At 43.3% G+C, this 21803-nt stretch overlaps 1 protein-coding gene across 1 annotated transcript in view; it reads left to right on the top strand.

Annotated features, from left to right (window-relative positions):
• The first annotated feature begins 9250 nt into the window (after positions 1 to 9250).
• SLC12A8 (solute carrier family 12 member 8) overlaps positions 9251 to 21803 on the top strand; it is a 130645-nt gene continuing 118092 nt past the window's right edge. Inside the window, exons 1-2 of the mRNA XM_061193184.1 lie at positions 9251 to 9265; positions 9661 to 9755. Of these exons, the coding sequence (XP_061049167.1) occupies positions 9705 to 9755 (51 nt within the window). The 5' untranslated portion in view covers positions 9251 to 9265; positions 9661 to 9704. The remainder of the gene's footprint in view (positions 9266 to 9660; positions 9756 to 21803) is intronic.

Here is a 21803-nt window from a genome sequence, read left to right as displayed (position 1 = left end):
GATGATGGTATTGGAATAAATTATATACATTTGATGGATAAAGAATCAATGGAGCAGAAGAGTTTTAAGTGAACTAAAGGTAAATTTTGAGTCTCATGATTTTAGTTCTTTTATCATTTTCAAATGTCCTTAAAAGGACATTTATAGTAAAAACATTTTACGAACACACTCATGCAGTTGTATATGCATACGAGTAAGAGCTGGGATGTGATACTGTAAATGAGAGTGACATTTCAAACTACTGGGAAAACTCAAGTTTAGAAATGGACTTGAATTGTGAAGTAGAGAACACTTGAGCCTTTGCATATTTATCAATTTATACAGATGAACTCAAAGTTATAACTTTCTTAATTTTTCCTAGCTTATCCCATTGTTAATAAGATTCTGAAACTATGATGCCTGTGTCAAGGTGGTGAAGGGGCCCAAAGAATGTATTATCTGTGATAGTAATTGTGTTTTCTATTGATTTGAATCCTTACTTGTGGGGGCATGGTATTCAGCATGGATCACCTACTTAGTAACAGGCTTTGTGCTAGATGCAAATAATAGGTGGTCGAGGCTACTAGTGTCTTTATTTGAGCATCTGAAAGGTATCAGTTGCAGGATGGTATCAATTGCAGGATGCAGGACTGTACTTTAGGTTATTAAAGCAAATATTCAGTGTTAAGATGTGTTGGGCGCTGTGCTGAGTAATTTATATGTCATTCCTCAACAAATGGGTAAGTAATAGTGTTTCTTATTTTAGAATAGTTTTCTAGACAATTTTAATAAATTGGTTCCAGAAGACAGAAAATATATACAAATACAGTGGTAAAAATTACAGTCGTAAAAATTATCCCCTAATTAAAATATCAAACTTATGAATAGGATTCAAACCTGGGCTGTGGAAATGAGATAGTAGGCTTTGTTCAGAAGGAACTGACCTATTACAGAAATGGAAGATTAATACTCTGTAAGGATTCACAAACCTGAGGGTAAAAATGCACGAGAGAATCACCTACCCCTCGTTGGGGGTTTGGAAATGGATGCTGGAGGATTCTTTCCCAGAAGTAGGAGAACCAATGCTTTTAGTCATTCTAGCACAGTCTTCATGAAACTGTATTAATATTATTTTAAATATATTGAAATCATACACTACTAGTCAGTACTCCCAGATGTGATTATGATGCTCTTTATGTCAAATAACTTCCACTAGCTTCTAATTATCCGGTATTCTCTTTTCCTTAGCCATTTCCTTCAAGGTGTTTAGGCCGCTGTAAAATTTATCTTTAAACCTCCAATACGGTAGTTTTCCTTTGTTTCTTTGTGGGAACTCCAGCACTATCATGTAGCTTTTGTCAGTGGCAATATGAGGGTTAAGACTGATTGCTAGAGCACAAAATTAAATGTTAGGAAGAGGACACAACTGAGTAAGTGAGTTCAGAACAACTTAGGGCTCCACAGGAGGCCTTGGCTGAGAGCAGTTGTCCCGTGCCGTTTGTGGAGTTGGCCCTCAGGATTTGGGAGCGGGTGATGGCACTCAAAAGGCAGCATAACCAGTGCTGCATGGGACAGCTTTAAATAAGCTGTGTGTGATTTTGCTGAGGATGACTGTGAGACAGCAGGCGTATAGTTTGGTAATATTCTGCATGGGCAGATAAGGAGCAGTGAAATAAGCAAGGAACTTAGACCTTCAAGTTCTGGCTCTACCTTGATCTTTCTGTGTAACATTGTACAAGTCACTTATCTTTCCTGAGTCTCAGTGTTTTTTTCATCTGTAAGACTGGCATAATAAAAATCCCTATGCGAGTTGCTGTGACTATCAAATCATTTGAGATAATTTGTAAACTTACAAAAGCACAAACAAATATTCCCTAGTTTAGATTTTAGAAGTAGCACAAAGGCAAAATAGAGCAGAATTGGACAAATGTTGGAAGCTTCATTTCATGTAAAGCGGCACATGGAGTAAATTCCTGACTTGCTGACAATATCTTTCAAAAGATTAAAGATGTGATAGGATCTGTCTGTCTGGATTTAATTGACCAGCAAAGAATAACTAGTTAGTGAGGTGGAAATGACATAAATTTTGTAAATTTATGATTCCATTATCTGAGACCCTGGGAGGGATGGAGAGCGGCATATGTTGCTGTGAATGAGAAACAAAATCAGTAGACTTGCAGAGGAAGAAAAAATCATCTTACAAAAGCAATAATATATTGAACTTTTGAATCCCAAGCTATTGGTTAATTGTGAGCAGGGACCTGGCTGCCCATGAGGCCAAAGCAGAGTCATGGACAATAAGATTGGAGCACTGTAGCCAGCCTCACCAGGCGGGAGGGAGGGACGCCTGTCTGTGTGGATGCGATGGGTCTGCTCACTCACCTTTTCATCTTACATTTATTTTTCTTTCACCATTTCTGTTTATTCTCTGCTATCTCCTTTGTTTTCTTCCTTCTGAATGGCTGTATGGCATGTGCCGTAACAGGTATACATCAACCAGAAACAACTGACTGATGGTATGTGGTGCCTGGCCTTTCATACAAGTTAGATTTATTTATCATAAATGTTTTTTAGTATTAATGTTTCAGGAGAATTCAAAACTTTATCAGGAAAAGACTGTGGGACTCCTGGATTAGTTTGTAGGCTCCTTGAGGGCATTTTGTTCACAGAATATAGAACCATGCCTCACACATAAGCAGATATGAGTGAATGAATGAACAATGTTATGGGGTAAAAGAGGCATTAGCAGTGACGATATTAGAAATGGTGGTGGAGATTTGATGGCATTAAGATGATGCTATGATTAGGGAGCCTGGAAATGATGGATTTCTGCACTCAACCACAAACTTCTAACAAAATCCGCAAAGGAGATGCATGCAAGGATCAATGGCTAGTAGGAAACAAGGTATCTTCTCATGTGCTAGACCTGTTTCCCATACCCTCATGTAGAAATGTGCCAGAGTATGTGGCCAGGACTACAGGCCCCAGAGCCATTTCCTTCCCCTTGGCACCTTACAATGCTCTGGCTGCAGAGAAATGAGAACATCTCAATACATGAGAAGAGTAAGAAACAGGACAGCCAGGACTTCATCAATGAGCAAGTGGGTCCCAGCCCTTTCCTCGCCCTAGTTGCATAGGAACAAAGAACCAGGTCCACATGTGTGACCTGTTACTGGAAAATGACCTCACTCACTGCTGGGTGTGGCCCAATAAATGTTCTATGATCTAATCAATCAGATTGGCAAGTCATGGAGGCAGGGCTTGTTAATATTTCTCAAATCCTTTTGAACACCCCCTCCCTTTATCACTACCACAGCCCAAGCTACCTTCAAGTCTTGCCCAGGCTCCTTCAAGTTTCTGCACAACGAGTCTTGATGGCCTCCAGTACTTTCTCCAGATGATTAACGCCATGCACAAAACCTTCAGAAGTGTCTCAGTTGCTACTTGGGTAAATACTAAGCTCTCACCTTGGCCCTCATGGTTTTCCGCAGCCATTAGCCCGCGCCTCACCCACAGTGAGCCTCTCATCCTCTGCTTTCACTACTGAACTGCTTTCAGCCTCTCATACTTGGTTATGACCCTTTCTGCCACTGACACAGTTTTCTCTATTAACCTCGCCACCCCAATTTCAGCTGCAGCATCACTTTCTCAGAAAAGCCTATCCTGGTCTCCCTGATCAGGTCATAACCACCCTCCCCCTTGTGCCACCCTGAGTCTTGGACCACCCTGTACAGTTCTTTCCTAGCATGGTTGGCTGTTTGTAATGATCTGCTTATTAGTGTGGGAATTTGATTTGATTTCCTGCCTGTCCAGAGCCATCTTGCTCCCCATTGTATATCAGCACTGGGCACAGTTTGGTGATCAACAGATGTCTGGAGAATATAGTTAAAAGAGGGCATCCAGGCCCTATGAGTTACACCTGAGGATGCCAAGAGAGCTTGCAGGTGGTGTAGAAGAAGCACTGCCAGGGAGTTTGAGGCTCTGTGGATAGCAGCTGTGGGACCAGAAAACTGGTCATGTGAATTTCAGAATGGGAGGAAAGAGAGTGGATTTTGAACACAACAGATAGCTGAGTTGGATTTCAGTCCCCAGCAAATTCTAGAGGGTTCATAACAACTCTGCCAGGTAGGCTTGACAGGTCTTATCGTTAACTCGGTGTTAACAAATGACACTGAGGCTGAGACACATTAAACACCTTGGACAAGGTCACATAGTGGAAGAGAAGATCCGGGACTCAAATTCAGACCTAAATTTTCTCATCTAGACTCTTGAAGGTCTGTGATTGGGTCTTACGTGTATGATATTCAAACAAAGGCTGAATGCTAATTGCACTGTTGTCGCAGTTCAGTAAGGCTGCCACCGTCATCCATAAAATAAACTGTACCCTGTTCATTAGGCTTCTCTCTGCAACCCATATTTTCTCATGGTCCCACCAGGTCCTGGCTCATGCCAGATGCCAGGTGGCTGATAGAGGGAGAATGCCTTTCTCTTGTCTGAGGGCAAACCCCCAGAGTCAACAAATAGCTTAGATCCTGGAGCAGAAACCTGCTCAACAGGAGCTGGGGACACCGGCAGCAGGACATTGTCGGCCCCTCCCTCCCCGCTGAGCCCAACCAGGGAAGCCAGAGCAAGGCTTGTCTTCCTGGGGTCCTGTCCCCACCTCTCTGGGAATGGAGAGCTCTCAGGCTGTGTGAGGGACTGGTACCTCCATCAGGTTTGCATCTCCTGATTCACACCCTTCCAACTCCCAGTGACACCTGAGAGCCCATCTGACTGACTTCCTTTTTGGATCTGGGGTTCTTGGAAAAGCATTTTAAAGTCCAGGAAGAAGGAAAATCTTTTTCTGCCTCATCTCTTCACCTGGATTAGAGGAGTTGTATTGTGTACAGGAGAGAGGCTGGTATTGGAACTAAACCTGGTTTAGGTTCAAATCCTGACTCTTCTCAGAGCCAGCAAACTTTTCTGAGTGTGTGCAGAATATCTGTGATTTTTTAGATAGGCAAGCATGCCCCAGGGAGGTGCATCATAATGACCAACTAAAAAGAAAAAAATATATGTATTTTATATTACCTGTGTTCTCTGAGTGATATATTTCATGCTTTCTCCTTGTCCTTGAAGATTATAACTGGAGTAAGACACCAATGTGGACAGGATGTATGCTCTCTCTCAGGTATTTTAAAGAAGGGGAAAAAAAAGAAACAAAAAAAAGATTGAGCTAGAAATTCCATAGTCTTCAACCTTGGCTGTACCTTAGAATCACCTGAGGAGTTTAAAGGAAATACTGATGCCCAGGCCCCACCCCAGACTCGGGTATTTTCTTAAACTACACCAGGTGATTGTAAAGTACAGCCTAGGAGAGGACCACCAGACTAGCTGACCCACTCTTTGTGGCCCTTCTGACTCTGGTTCTACGGCATAGGCTGTGAGATATGTTTTTGTAATTATACATACTTACATTCTGATCTAATGTTTTCAAACTGTTTTCACATTTCTATTTCTTGGACTTTGTCCACGCTCTGATCCCTCCCCAGGGTTCAGACTTTCTGACAAATGAGATCATTTTTCAAGACATGGTCTCTTCTCCAGTTTTCACACAGAAGGCAATTCTCAGCACCAACCACTGGAAAGGAATGCAATGAAGGATCTTCTGTCTGCAGCTGAGCAGGGTAAGACACACAGAGCAACAGCCTCACTATTGTGGGCTTCAACTCTAGCTGGAGTGGTTCCTGAATAGAAAAAAAGAGGTGAGTTTAAGAACAACATTACGATTTTTTTATATAATGGTACTGCAATAACAGTAATTTTGAATGATTTGAAATGACTAAAAATACTATGAAAGGAAACAAAATATTTTTTACCTTGGTTAGATGCACTATGTATTTGCTATCTATTGCTGAATAACAGATTACCCCAAAACTTAGTGGCTTAAAACAACAATAATTTATTATCTCTCATGGTTTCTGTGGTCAGGAATTCAGACAGATACCAGCAGGGGCTGCTTGTCTTTGCTCTGCAGTGTCTGGGACCTCAGCTGGAAGAATCTAAGGCTGGGCACTTGAATCATTGTCTGAAGGCTTGTTTCACTCACATGTCTGGCAGTTGATGCTGGCTACTGGTGGAACATGTGGCTTCCCCATGTGGCCTGGGCTTCCTCACAACATGGTGGCTGAATTCCAAGGGTAAGTGCTCCGAGAGCAAGGAAGCCAGATGGACTCCCCACTGCCTTTATGACCTAACCTAGGAAGTCAAACAGTGTCATTTCTTCCATTTCTCCTATTGGTTGAGGCACTTACAAAGATGCGTTCTGGCTCAAGGGGAGGGAACATAGACTCCCATCTCTTTTTGAAGGAATGTCAATGTCGTATTGCAAGAAGAGCATATGGGATGGAATATGTTAGTGCAGTTATCTTTGGAAAATGCAATCTGCACTACATTGTTTGTCTTAATTTTCTTACTCATTTTTTTTTCAGATTCCAAAAATAACATGTGCTCATTGTAAGAAGAAAAATTCAATAAAAATCCAGAATTTGTACATTAAACTAGATTTCCTCTCCCATTTTACTCACTATCTCAATCCCCCTCCCTAGAGATAACCACTATTAACAAATTGATGTGTATTTTTCCATACAAACTATATACATATATGCACTTTTTAAAGAACATTATTCTACAACTTGCTGTTTTTACTCATTATTATGTGATGAACAAAGTTTCATGTTAGTACATATAAAAACACCTAATTCTTTCTAGTGCTGGTTGTCATAGTATGGCTGTACCATAACTTATGTAATCAGTCTTCTATTAGTAGACAGTTAGGATGTTACAATTTTAAAAAACTATTACAAAGTAATGATGCAGTGAACATCTTTGTACTAGGTCATGTAGGGTAGTATCCTAAAAATGGAATTGTTCTGTTCAAAGGTTATGCAGTATGCTATTTTTTGATACATTAAGAGTGGTTTTTTGTTTGTTTACAGTTAGTATCATTTTTATAAATCTACATTAAGCAGGGTACACTTTTTTCTTTGCAAATGGACAGGCTTCTCTAGCCTTAACATGAAGCAAAGAATCAAACATTTGTTCTTAGGTGTAAAAGATGCTCATAAGTTTCAAAGGGAACTTTTCATTTGTTTAGAAAATGATGAGTGACAGGAAGTAGGTGGTTATGAACGGAGGGGTTGATTTCCTTTTTTAATGTTTTTAGCTCAGGCTGATATGGAATTGAATGTGGATTCTTCAAAGTTCACATTGACACTTTGAGAGAGGCTCATCAGAAGGTGACAGCAAACTGGAAACCAGCTTGAGGCAAAAAAACAAAGTGTCATGTGTGACCCCAAAGTGAATAATAAAGATGGCACTACTACTCTCTGTACAGATGTAATACATGGACATATAGTGGATTCCAGTAATATGCCCACCTAGCCATGCTTTGTTCACAGGTGGCTAATCTGTAATTTATCCTGGGGTTCTTTCCTCTTACAGAGATGGGTTATTAAAAACTTCTTTGCTGGGAATGAAGTTTTGACACATGCCACAACATGGATGAACTTTGAGGACATGAAGCTAAGTGAAATAAGCCAGACTTAAAAAGGACAAATATTATCTGATTTCACTTATGCGAAATAGGCTTGAAGAAGCAAATTTACAGAGACAGAAAATAGATTAGAGGTTACCACTGTCTGGGAGTAGAGGGGTGCGGGGACTTATTGCTTAGGGGTACAGTCTCAGTTTGGGGTGATGAAAAAGTTTTGGAAATAGCGGTTATGGCTGCACCAAATGGTGAATATAAATAACGCTACTGAATTGTACACTTAAAAATGGTTTAAATGGCACATTTTATGTTATATATATTTCCACACCAAAAACCCCACAAAAAACAAAAAACCCTTTGCTGGAGCAGGAGAGGTTGGGGCTCTGTCACTGTTCCCATGGCTTTGCCTTCCCTTTTGTTTTTAAAAGAACAACCTCTATTTTTAGGGATTTTCACACAAAGGCTCATGTGGGCGTGGGAAGTACTCCCAGCTGCCCTTCTGTTTCTCAGAAGCCCAGATGGAGGCCTAGCAAGTTATTTCAGGCTTAGGAAATATGCCAGATTGGAAATAGCGATAATTTAATCTCTCTGTATGTTAATTTCTTTTTTTCCCTGCAAGCCGGGGACCCTGGAAACCTTAACTTCACTCCCCGCCCCTCCAAGCCGGTTCTGGGAATTGCTGAAGGTGACGAGGGTAATTCCTCCCCACACCTCAGCATGCCCGAGGGCACTTTCTTGGCAAAAGAATTCCACTTCCTGCGAGTCTGAGGGTCACCTGGTCGCGTGGCCGCTGCACTTTGGCATCCCCGGAGCGCAGTCACGGTCTCTTGTTCAGACGCTTCTGCACCTGTCCAGGGGGCTGCGGACCAGTGGGAGCCGCGGGCTCCCCCCGCTCCCCAGCCTTTCTCACTCCTGCGTGCTGTGTAACGCGCAGGTCCTTAGAAGCAACTGCAGTGAGTAGGCTCGCGTCCTGTCCCCCTAATCCCAGGGCTGGGCACCTCAGCGGGGGTGCGGTGAGCGAGCTGTCGAGGGCGGTGGAGGCAGTGGCTGTTACGTTTGAGAGCATGCGGACCCTCCCCCTAGTCCACCCCCGCACCCTCACCCCCTCGCCCAGTCCCTTCCCACCCGTGTTAAGATTGCTGTTCCCTTCTTCTGGGAGCCCTCCTGGGCGGCGGCGGGTGCGCGGGCACCACCCTTGGGGAGGGGAAGTGTCTGCAGCCCCGTCCTTCTCCACCTGGACCCGAGAGTCGTGGCCCAGGTGCCCGAGCCCGGGCGGGATGCCTCGTCAGCGGGACAGCTGGGACCCGCGCAGCGCACACCTGGTCAGCCACGTGCGGCGGGGCGGGGCGGGGCGGGGACTGGGCGGGCCCAGCGCTAGGAGCGGGCGTCCCGGGAACCGGTGAGGGCGGACGCTGAGCGGCTGGTGGGTGGGCAGGGTGCAGGGTGGTCTCGGGGCGGCTCCTCTCCTCGGGGAGCTCTGTCCTGTAGTCAGGGGGCCGGCTTGGGTCACCTTTTCCCGCCTGCTCAGGTAGACCCCCTCGCCATCCCCTGGCGCGTCTACACACGGCCACTGGGACACGAGCCTCCCGCCGGGCCCAGGGGGTTCCTGAGAACTCGGTACGGGCGGGGCCGAGGCTGGAGGGGGCGTGCGCTGCGCTGTATGGGGTTCCCGTAAGTAGCGGTGCCTGAGGGACGCGGGTCCCAGCGCTGACTCAGACGCGAAGGGTCGGTGCTGCGGCTCCGGAGCGGGTCTCGGTAAGTCTTTCACCACCTGCAACCGGTCCTAGTGAGCCGATGGTGCCCTTGCCCTGGACAAAGGGGTTCACAAGGATGGAGAGGAGTGTAAAACTGTCCTCAGGGGCTGGGCAGCTAGGCAGTTGGCTCTGACCCCCGTATTGAAGGAGCTCAGGGAAAAACAGAGAGCTGCAGGCAGCTGTGGCTTTCAAAGAACAGCAACATTTGAGCACAGGGAGTCTCTGAAGAATGAGTGGGATCTATCTGGGTACCAAAGAGGGAAGGAGATGTTTCCAGATGAGGCAGAACAAGGTCCCTCCCTCAGCCAGGGCCTTGTCTGGTATAGAGGAAGGATGGGCCATCAGGATCCAGGGAAGGAGGAGCCAGCCTGACCCAGAATCCTGTTTACCTTCCAGAGGGGTCTCCCCACCCAGACTACCAGGACCCCCATTTCCAGAGAATGGCCCAGATGTCTCAAGTGCAGGAACTCTTCCATGAGGCAGCCCAGCAGGTAGGCCTGGGCGGTGTGGGGGTCATGAGCAAAGGTCACCAGGCAGGAAGCTGAATGGAAACATTACAGTGCACTATTTTAAAAGTAATGATCTCAGAAGTTTATTTTGGTATGCCAGCTTAATCGAGAAAATGTTACAGCCAATTCCTAACCATCTGTGTGCAAAAAATCTTCTTTGGTATTTGTAGTGGATTTTGAATCCTGGACACTCCTCTTCCCACCCCGTCCCACCCATGGAGGTTTTCCATGAACAGAGTGAGGACTCAGATAATATGAACTCCTGTTAATATTGAATCAAACCAATGTAAGAAGGTAATTCTATTTCTGAAAAACTCATATATGCTGAAGCCAAATAGATTTCTGGATTCTGTGATATCTGCAGGTTTCGTTTTTTCTTTCTTTATCCTCTCCCTGCTGATCATTAGCTATAGTAAATATTCAATGCAGGTATGGAATTGAAGTGGCTGCCCCTTAAAAACAAACCAACCAACCATACTTAGGCATTTATCAGGAAGCTACTTGCACCCAGGGTCTTTGCTCTGTAATGATCACTCAACCATGAGGTTTTTACTGTCCCTTGGATTTCTCTCATCTTTATAGAGAGGGGTAGGAGGGTTTTCTGGCATTATAACGGGGGGAATGAGCTCCCCAGAAGGAGAGAGAATCAACTCATAGCCTCACACAATAGCAAGAGAGCAAGGTCCAGCACCCGGGAGGCCTGAGCCAAAGGGCAGAGGCTAGTGAGGCAGATGGGGTTCAGGGTTGGTGGGGGAATCCAAACTGGCTAGTTACCCCCTCTTCATGTACATGGGTACACGTGAAAAATGCAGCATGGTGGCTGGCAGGTGGCAAGTGCTCAGCAAAAGGTACTGCTCCCCTTCGCCCTGGCAGGCCCAGAGCTGTATCCTCCATCCTGTACTGAGCTCCTTATATCCAGCCCCTGAAGTATTCAATCTGCTTAGAAATGAGTGACTAGAGGTCCGGAATAGCTCCTCAGAGATATTTCAGAACTCTTGCCCAGAGCTGTTTGCTCCTGGATGAAAAGGCCGGTGGCCAAGTTTTGAATGTGGTCAAGGACCCTTAGAGAACCTTGATTTATTTACCTTACTTTATTTTAAAAATTTATTTAGCTTGACCAGTCTCGCATCATACTGGCAATGCATTTTCTTTGGATTTGCAAGACTGTACATGAGTGTTTATGCCCCTAACGTGTATTTGTGGACTACTTCCTAAATAATGGGTACTGTGTTAGGCATGAAAAAGGTAACCAGATGGAAAACGTGAGGCCCTTGTCTCCAGGGATTCCAAAAAGAGAGCGCTAGTTTCATCTCTGTGAGAGGGATCTGTTAAGGCTCAGCTGTGATCCTCTTTCTGTTTAAAACCTTCAGTGGCTCCCCGTGTCCACCACTCAGAGTTCAAACTCCTTAGGCTAGGCCCTGCACAGTCTGACCCAGCCTGAGTTTCGAGCCTGGTCCCCTGCATCTTACTCCTTTTACCCCACCTTCTAGACAAAGGTCACCATTCCCCAGGCTCTGTGCTTGTGTCTTTCCCCTATGCTGGTCTTTGCTGATACTTCTCTCTCAGCTGATTTGTCACTGGAACCCTCCAAGTACCTAAGGCAGTGCCTGGCAGTCAAGTGGTCAGTAAATGTTAGTGCAAGCGAAATTGCTATGAGTACCTTAAGAGACAGTTGATTTTTATTTAAAAAATTATTTATTTATTTATTTTGGCTGCACCGTGCGGCATGCAGGATCTTAGTTCCCCGACCAGGGATCGAACCCATGCCCCCTGCAGTGGAAGCGCGGAGTCTTAACCACTGGATAGCCAGGGAAGTCCTGAGAGTTGATTTTTAAAATGATGGATGTAAAGGCCTATGCGTCACCTCCCTCTCCATCTCCCTCTCCCTCAGTCTCTGAACATTGAGGGATTAGACAGTGTTCAATGTCATGGCCTTTGCTGTTCATTATCTAGACATCTTTGAAATCTATCCCTTTGTCTCCCTTGCACTGTTTGTCCAAGGTATTACATCTTAATTGAATTGTTCAGACCTTCCTAACTTCTTTCCTCACATCTCTTCTAAAGTGATCCCTTTTTAAAGCATAAGTCTGTGCATTTGCCTCCTCTGCTTAAAACTTTTCAGTGGCTTCTCACTGCCTTTAGAATTCAGTTCCAACTCCTTGCCCTGGCCCCCACAGTCCCCTGTGATCTGACTGGCTTCCCCTGCTCCCTCTGGCAGCATGCTCTGTCACTGCATTTGCCATGTGGCATTGAAGTAAGCTGTTTCCTTCCTGTCTTCCTTGAGGCTGTGAACTCCTGAAGTTCAGGGGCATGTCTTATTCATTTTTGTGTCCTCAGTCCCTGCCCTTAGTGCTCAGCATATGGAAGATGTTCAATCAATGCTGGCTCTGCTTAACGGAACTCACCTGGTTAGGGATTGGGGGAGCTGCTCTTTGTATTACGTCTTGAAGTATCAGTGGTAAAGTTGGGAAGCACATCCCTGAGGCTGAGAGGGTAAGAAAATGATAATAACTACCAACTTATTACGGGCTGAACATTTACTATGCATTATCTTGTTTAGTCTTCACAACAACATTCTGAAGTAGATATGATTATTTTGGTTGACAGATGAAAAATGGGGGTACTTTGAACCCAGGCATAGTTATTGCCAAGGTCCGGGTTTTAATCCTTTCTGCTTTATGCCTCCTGCCCCAGTGGCCCGAGCAAAGCCTGTATGGGAACAGATAGCAGGCTGGATGGCTGATATGTTTGAAGTGGCTGGCCCTCTAGAAGTTTCCCATGAACTTTTTCTCCCTTTACTCCAGGTCTGGGAGGCAGGAATTCTGCTAAGGGCTTTGAGGCCTGAAGAGCACGGGACTAAGAAGGCAGTGCCCAGTGGGAAGACAGGCTGGGTGGGTGTTACCCTAAACCCTTCAGTTCAGATCTGCTCTCCTCTTGATCACTGTGACTGGAAAGTAGCTCTCAGGAGATTTGGCAGGAGTGGGGATGCTTGTGAGTTAGGTGGAGGGGTGAATGAATGGATTCTTGGTTTGGCTTTAGTCATCTCAGGACCAGATGGGGTAGCTCTGTGTGTGTGTGTGTTGGTTAAGGGGACCAAATGAGAAGAGGCTGTAGATCTGAGAGTTGATGGTGCTGCCTGGGTTCAAGTACTGGCTCTAACCCTTTGTGACTTTGGGCAAGTTACTTCACCTGGCTAAGCCTTCGTATCCTCACCTATAAAACGACTACAGTAATAGAACGTACCTTAGAGAATTATGAAGATTAACAGAGATAATTCATGTAAATGTTTAGCGTAGCGCTCAGTTCATAGGAAGCAGTCTGTAAATGTTGGCTAATAATAAAACTAATGTGGGGAGTATGTATTTGGTCCACGAGGTGGTGATATGGATGATCAGAGGGTTCAGTTGGCAAATGAATGCATGACTCAGCACAGCAAAGTCAGGTAAAAAACCTAAGGCAGGAGTCCCAAGTCCGGAATGATTCCCTTGGCCAAAACCAGAGTGTGGCACATAGTGCAAGACGCTATGGACAATGTGGGGTGGGCAGTCCATTGAGGAAGATGGGGTGCTTTCTGGGCCTGGATGTGTCTGGAGTGGTTTGGGAATGTGTGTGTGTGTGTGTATTTGAGGACCTGTTGAACTTGTGGAGGTACGAGTCTTGTTCCAGGAGCCTCTGTCCCCAGGCACGTCATGATGTGCAGTGTGGTTGGGTGGTGGACTTGAACCTGGAAACCTGGGTTCTGAATTCTGACTGTGCCACTAGATGTGCTGGGCCCTTGGGCAAGTTACTTTTGGGCTTGCAGTCTGTTTCTACAACTGCGAGATGGGGTGAGCATACCTGATTTTCAGGGTTCTTACGCCATATGCAGAAGGATCTGGCCCAGTGCCTGTCACATGGTGAGCACTAAATACAATGCATGTTCAGTGATTGGATGAAGCAGATTTCACATTGAAACCCAGTCGAGTAGGCTGTTTGTGAAACATGGGGCTGGAAAGCTAAGGAGCAGCTGGTGCCAGAGGGAGGTGAGTGGAAGGCTATCGACCTTCGATTCCATGCGTGTCTCCATCAGTCGCTGGACAGAGAGGACTGTGACAGGCACGGTGTGTCAGGAAGATGAAGCTGGCAGGAGAAAGCAGGTAGCTGGAGACAGGGAGAGATGGAAAGTAGACATCTGTGCGAGGTCTGAAGTCCAGCAGGATCCAACGCTCTTAGCGTGGGAAATGGGGAAAAGTCAGCTCAGTGTACCAGGTATTTATTGAGTGCCTGGTCTTGCCAGGATTTCCAGCTAGTGTTGCAGATATTAAAACAGAAACCTCTTAATAACGATGGAATAAGGGATGCCTCCCACTAATTTGATGTACTATTTCCCTTCTCTCAGGGTTGGACAGTCTCCAGAAAAAGTTAAAGGGAAGCAGTGTCATGCTGTGGCCCGAGAATGGGTCACCCAAAGCCTCAGATTAGCTAGTGCAACTCATATTCTTTCTTCTTTATCTGGCTGGAGACTTGAGCTCCAGCAGGAGTGGGTCTGTGAGGACCCTTTTCTAGGAAGTCTGTGGGATAGCTTCTGGCTGGCCTGAGCTAATCACCCTAGAAACAAGCCTGATGCAGACCCAGCTGTGGCATCTGGTCCACGTTTGAGCCAGGGTGCGAGCCGCCTCTGACCCTGCACCAGGACTCCGCTCCGCCAGACTCCCTGCCTTGCCTTTCCCTTCTCTGTGCTCTCCTTTGCTCTTTCCCTGTCTTCCCCTCCTCAGTTCAGTGGCTTAACCTAGGTTAGCTCAGCGTGGCAAGAGAAAGAAAGAGAGTCTGGTCGAGTTGTGAGGCTGAGTGGCACCAGCAAGAGAGGCAGAAGGAAGCAAACATGTTAAGAGATAGAGGGGGTACAAATTATTGCAGCGAATAACTCTCAAACTCAAAAGAAAAAAGAGACAGAGTGGTCCTTAGAGATCCTCTGGTCCAGGCCCCTTGCTTAGCTTGTCAGAAAAGAAGCCTAGAGATGTTTAATGACTTGCCCAAAGATACATACAAAGAGTGGCAGACCCTGGTGGGAACCAAGCCCATGACCCCCTGACCCCATAATACGGCTCTGGTTGATCTTAATGCAGTCAATCTTTAGGTTATAATTTTGAGCATTGGTCTCAGGCTTCATCGCAAAAGCTTTGCTCTTCTTTTCTGTGCCCTTATTAGCTAGTGTACAGTGGCGAACTGACTTATATTTTTGCTATGCGTTTTTCAGGCCCGTTTTAGCATCTTTAAAAAGCCAATATGCAAAGCAAGCCTTGGCAGCCACATGCTAGGTAACAGCATATTGCTTTGTTAGAATATAGAGAAATGAATGCATCTGAGGAGAAAAGAAAAGGGAACCTAGGACAAGACCGTCTTGTTAGCACCTCTTGTACAGATAGGGAAACTGGGGTCCAGGGTGGTTGGGTGGAAGAGAAGGGCTCACATCTGGGATTCCTGGAGCCATGACCCCTATCACCCTCCCAGCTTCTATAGGGCATGAAGCTTGTAAAGTTTTTAGCGATTCTCTTTAGTAAAAAGGATACAAATTACAAATACAAAATTAGGTGTAATCTTTGGGAGGGACTTAATGCAAGTGAAGGGTGTTGGAGACTTAAGCTATTAGCTTCACTGTGAAAGACCAGTGGTACCCGGACAGAACCAGCTATGTGAGGCGACAAAAGAAAAGAGGCTACGGTCCTGGAACCTGGGAGAGAAGAAAGCGCAGAAACCACTCTCAGGGTTGAGATAAGTCTGCAGCTTTCATGTGGGCTCTGTCGCCCTTTCCTGCTCTTTCTCTGTTATCTTCACCCCTTTCCACTTTACAGCTCTGTGTATCACTTAGCCTAGGAGATCAACCCCGAAAATGACAATGCTCTGAAAATGCTTCATATTTGTAAAAAGTGGAATGGAGACATTTTCTGGATGAAGGTGCCCTAGAAACTAGAATGAAAGTGATTCTTCACTGAAATGAATTAGGTGGGATTGTCTCACTTGTACCCACAGGATCTTCATTTGTAGAGGTGACTGAGTGACGACACAGAGAGATCAGTGCCATTGAAAGAAGAATTTACTGCTTACATTTCCCAAGAGCAGGAGGAATGCCATGCAGGGCCACAGGGGAAGTGTCAGGTTCTGGTCAGGAGACAAAAGCAGGAATGAAGGGAAAGCCTGGGCCAGGGCCTTTGTTGTGCTTTTGGTGGGCAGAACAGGGTAGGGCGGGGCAGGGCAGGGCAGAGCAAACAGCTTATGACTGGCTGGTTTGAATAGTTCTGGTGGGCTTTGGCTATAGAGATGGTCTCTAGTTTCCTAGCACCTGGCCTGGGGATGATTTAGGGCAGGATAAATACTGGCTCGTTGTGTGAGAATTAGATAAAGGGGGTGGCTTGGGGAATATACTCAGAATTGGTAAGTTTGCATATGAAAGACATGCTCCTGGCCAGCTGTTTCCTATCTATAAGAACTGGTTAGCCTTGGGAAGGTTCATCTCTTCCCTGGCCTGTAAGAGTGATTGATTGATTGATTGATATTTTTGGCTGCGTTGGGTCTTCGTTGCTGTGCGCAGTCTTTGTCTAGTTGCAGAGAGCGGGGGCTACTCTTTGTTGTGGTGCGCGGGCTTCTCATTGCAGTGGCTTCTCTTGTTGCGGAGCATGGGCTCTAGGCGCGCGGGCTTCAGTAGTTGTGGCACGCTGGCTCAGTAGTTGTGGTGCACGGGCTTAGTTTCTCCGCGGCATGTGGGATCTTCCCAGACCAGGGCTCAAACCTGTGTACCTTGCATTGGCAGGCGGATTCTTTTTTTAAATTTTTTAAAATTTATTTATTTAATTTATTTATTTTTGGCTGTGTTGGGTCTTCATTGCTGCGTGCAGGCTTTCTCTAGTTGCGGCGAGCAGGGACTACTCTTCATTGAGGTGCACAGGCTTCTCATTGTGGTGGCTTCTGTTGCTGTAGAGCATGGGCTCTAGGTGCTCGGGCTTCAGTAGTTGTGGCACACGGGCTCAGTAGTTGTGGCTCGCGGGCCCTAGAATGCAGGCTCAGTAGTTGTGGCACACAGGCTTAGTTGCTCCACGGCATGTGGGATCTTCCCAGACCAGGACTCGAAACTGTGTCCCCTGCATTGGCTGGTGGATTCCTAACCACTGTGCCACCAGGGAAGTCCTGCAAGATTTTTTTTTTTTTTTAAAGGATACCTTTAATTAATTAATTAATTAATTTTTTGGCTGTGTTGGGTCTTTGTTTCTGTGCGAGGGCTTTCTCTAGTTGTGGCAAGTGGGGGCCACTCTTCATCGCAGTGCACGGGCCTCTCACTATCGCGGCCTCTCTTGTTGTGGAGCACAGGCTCCAGATGCGTAGGCTCAGTAGTTGTGGCTCACGGGCCTAGTTGCTCCGCGGCATGTGGGATCTTCCCAGACCAGGGCTCGAACCCGCGTCCCCTGCATTAGCAGGCAGATTCTCAACCACTGCGCCACCAGGGAAGCCCCCGGCAAGATTTTTAAGAGTCATAATGTCATAAGATATAGAAAGGAAAAAACGTGATTGATACATTCTGCCTAGCTATGAATGAATGGACTAGATGACTTAAAAATTTCTTACTGCCTTAGGGTATATTTCATCCATGGTCAGCTATAGAAAAAATGCAGTCCTTGCCATTATTTAATAGTTTGGGGTTGCAAGGAGAATCCTAGATGCTGTGTTAATGACTCTGAAGTACTTTTCTTGTAATTTGAGTAAGAGGCCACTAGGTGGTGCTTAGACTCTGGTCTGGCCTGGTTGAACAACCTGGCTTCATATAGGGGTGGATAACTGAACTTTAGCTTATTTTTCCATTCATTTTATTCTTTCTCTGACCAAAATATTTCTCTTCAGAATAACAGTTTAAATACTAGACAGATGTGTATTCATAGAACAATATCAAATAAGTGTAGTAAGATTTAAAGAAATATACCTACCTTATTGAGTGTAATTCAATATCTCTTTTTGCTCATTAATCATTATCAAGTAGTAATGTAATCTGATTCTTAAAATTTGTTTTCTTTCCTTCTGAGTTTAATAACTTCATCAAAAAACTGTGGTGGTTGTAGTGACAGTGGTGTGCTTCAGAATAGCTTGGCATGAGCAGTCTCCAGAGGTAGTACCTATTCTGGTTTGAACGCCTATCTAGTAGGATATTGTTGTCATTACCACTTCTCAGGAGAAGGGTACATTTCTTTTGTTTTTGTTTTGATGTGTGAGTGTTTTCTTCCTTACATGAATAGGCATAATGAAAGAGAAAAAGATAGTGAAGTAAAAACCACTGATCTGTGTAAAAAATTCTGTGATGTTCTTTTCCCAATCTGCAGATACCTTGTAAATCACATCCACAGTCTCTGTCAGCAGTTACAGGATTTAGGTGCTCACTGATGAATTTGAAGCCATGGCAGCCTAGTGACCCTCATTTAGCCAAAAATAGTTATGTCTGATCCAGGTGATAAATTTGCTCTAAAGTGAATCCCAGTGCTCATAGAACTTAAAACAGAAAGCTGTGACTCATTTTGAGTAGCTTTCCCTTTTTATTTTAGGCAATTATCAGTAAAAAAAAAAAAAAAACCCAACAAATAAACAAACCCCAAAACCAAAAAACAACAACAACAACACAAAGTGAAGGCAAATTCTAATTTTAAAAAAGATACACAACTGTTAGGGACAGACATTAATTTTACCAAAGACTTCACTATTTTTAATAGACTGTATTTCCAGTACATTTAAAATGTGATTCAAATCACAGGCATCTTTTGGTGAATCCATTCATTGCATAAAATGAAGTTGAGTTATAAATAAATTACTAACTTGAGGTCAGCATTTTATTTTTCAAATACTTCTAATAAAGTGGTAAATTTTTCTTCAAATAAAGATGTTACTATTTTTATCATAGAAGTACTACATGCAAGCAGTAAAAATTTTTTTTTAAACGAGAGAATTATATAAAATTAAAAGCCTTCTTCCTCTCATCCTTCACCACCATTCCCCAGAGACAGTCATTAATGGTTTCTGGTTTCTGGTTTTCATTTTCCCTAGTGGTTATCATTATAACTTTAAATAATTTATTTATACCTCAATTTCTAGACTAAGTTATCAGTTTATTATCAGTTTACTTATTGCTTCCTGATATGAAAAAAGAGGACATTGGCACATTTACTCTTCCTTCCATTTCTCTCATTTCGAATTTTTTGTTAGTTGCATTATTATTTTTACATTGTAAAGGTTTATAAAATTTATATATTTTTCTGTAATTGTGAGTATTTCCATGTTTGTTATAGTTGGTTATAAAAATTTTACACCTATAAATAGTACTATAAATTTACAATAGTAAGATGTATATGTGTGTGCTTAACTGAATAACCAAGTGATGTTATTAGACTCATGGAGAAGAAAACACAAGCATAAGTTTTTAAGGCTTTGCTGCTTCTGAGCTATAGAGTCTTAATTTTTTTCAAGTTCCCTTTAATTCTTCTGGTTCATATGCAGCTACTGCTGTTTCTTATATCCCATGTCACCTTTTTTTGAGTGTAATTCTCTTATCTTTTGGGTGACAGGAATTTTTTTCATATATGGAATAGTGGTAGTAAATTACTCTTTCCTTTTCTAACTATAGAAGTACGGAAGGCCAAATTGTTTTCATGTATTTAAAAAACAACATTTTACAACAGATTGGATGCAGAAGTAGATATGGGAATCCAGCTGTATTCTATCAAGCCAGACGTTAAAATGATTTGCAAAATGTATAACAAGGCATCTCTTTTCACTGAATGTTTTTGTTTGGGAAAGTAGTTATTTTTCATGCAAACATGTTACTTATTTTAACAGATAATGGGTTTATTATTATTATGTTTAAATGATTAATAAGTATTTGAAAATATCTCCCTTTAAGTTTCTAATATGGTGAATACTGATAATTGTAGCATGCATAAACAAAAGCTCTTTGGGATCCTCAGTAATTTTTAAGAATGTAAAGGGGTCTGGAGATCAAAAAGTTTGAGAATGGCTGCTCTAGAGATTAAATATACATTTAAAAATTTTCAGTTTGTTTAGAGTTAATATTGTACCACTTCAACGTAAAATGTAGGAACTTGACAATCACATAGGCGCGTTTACCAACCCTGCCCTCCAGTCTTTTATGCTATATATGTTACTTCCATCTACACGATAAAGCCTCCAAGATAATGTTATGCCCAATGATTGCTGTGGCCTATGTCTTCTCCTAGCATTCGCTGGCTCTGAACTTGGAACTTCTCAGGTGCCTTGGAAGACAGCTCTTCTCTTGGCTGCCCTGGGCTGCTCTATCACTTGCTTTTTTTTTGCCCCTCCAAGCCCATCTGCAGGAATCTCTCCAAATATCTGATCTGCTAGTAGCACTTGGTTTTTTCCCTTTCTAGTTATAACTATAGTTCCATACTTTAAAAATAAACAACACATCTTTTCTGTCATTGTCATGGTAATTTGGAAGGTAGAAAAGTGCATATTCTGCTTCCTTAAAAGAGGTGTCTAATGTCACTCTCTAAAGCACATTGTATTCATTCATTCATTCATTTAACTAACACATTTAGTAAGTACCTGTTCCATGTTAAGCACTAGAGGTACAAGAGTGAACAAGCTGTTCTTTAAATATGTCTGGGCTTCTTTTAAAAAATAAAAATTGCTTTTACTATTTATTTATTTTTAAACTATTGAAATTTTGATAACATTTCACACTTATAGAAAGTCGCAGCAGTACAAACAACCACCGTATACTCTTGACTCAGATTTACCGGTTATTAACATTTTGTCCTTTTGATTTATTATTTGTGTGCTCTCTCTCTATATATACATATATTTCTATTCCATATATATAATATATATTTTAATACCTATTATATTCGATTATATATATATTTTTCCTGAACCATTTGGAACTAATTTGTAGACATCATGTCCCCTTATCCATAAATACTTCATTGTCTATTTCCTGAGAATAGGACTTTTCTTTTACCTAACCACATTATATTTATCAAGATCAAGACACTTAGGAAATTCCCTGGTCCAGTGGGTAGGACTCCACACTTTCATGGTCAAGGGCCTGGGTTTGACCCCTTGTCGGGGAACTAAGATCCCACAAGCCGCTTGGTGTGGTCAAATAAAATAAAATAAAATAACCATAGTCCATGCCTGGATGGCTGGACTATGGAATATTCAAAAAAAAAAAAAAAAAGATCAAGACATTTAACATTGATAAATCCTATTATCTAATCCACAGTTTCACATCCACTTTGGCCAGTTATCTCACTAATATCCTGTAGTTTTTTCTCCCGGACCGGGAGGCAATCCAGCATCACGCAGTGCATTTAGTCATCACGCCTCTCTAGTCTCATTTAATCTGGAATGGTTCCTTAGCCTTTCTTTGTCTTTCGTGATCTTGACATTTTTTTGCAAAACACAGGCTGGTTTTTTTTGTAGAATATTTCTCAGTTTGGGACATGAACTCTCATGATTAGATTCAGGTTTTGCATTTTTGGCAGGAACCCATAGAATGATATTGTGTTCTTTTCCAGGCGTCATATCAGGAGGGAGGTACAGGGTTTCCACTTGTCCCATTATTGGTAATGTTAACTTTGGTTACTTATTTAAGGTGGTGCCCACTAGGTTAATCCACTCTAAAGTTACTAATTTTCCTTTTGTAACTAATAAATAATTTGTTGGGGATACTTTGAGACTATGGAAATATCCAGTTCCTCATCAATTTTCTACCCATTAGCTTTAGCATACATTGATGAGTCTTGGCAGACTCTGTTGTTACTGTGATGGTTGCAGAATGGTGATTTTCTAACATCCTCATTTCTTCTAAATATATTACTTGGTCTTCTATAAAGAAGAATTTTCCCTCCTTCCTCTTGCTTTAATTTATTCATTTGCTTATATCTGTATGGACTCAGATTCTTATTTTTTCCATGTGTATTCTATTGCTATTATTATTGATTTTGATGCTCAAATTGTTCCAGATTTGGCCAGCGGGTG

Source organism: Eubalaena glacialis, chromosome 6, assembly GCF_028564815.1.
Source record: "Eubalaena glacialis isolate mEubGla1 chromosome 6, mEubGla1.1.hap2.+ XY, whole genome shotgun sequence".
In the NCBI taxonomy this organism is placed as follows: domain Eukaryota; kingdom Metazoa; phylum Chordata; class Mammalia; order Artiodactyla; family Balaenidae; genus Eubalaena; species Eubalaena glacialis.
The sequence above is the reverse complement of the archived record's forward strand: the minus strand, read 5'-3'. Positions and strand labels throughout refer to the sequence as shown.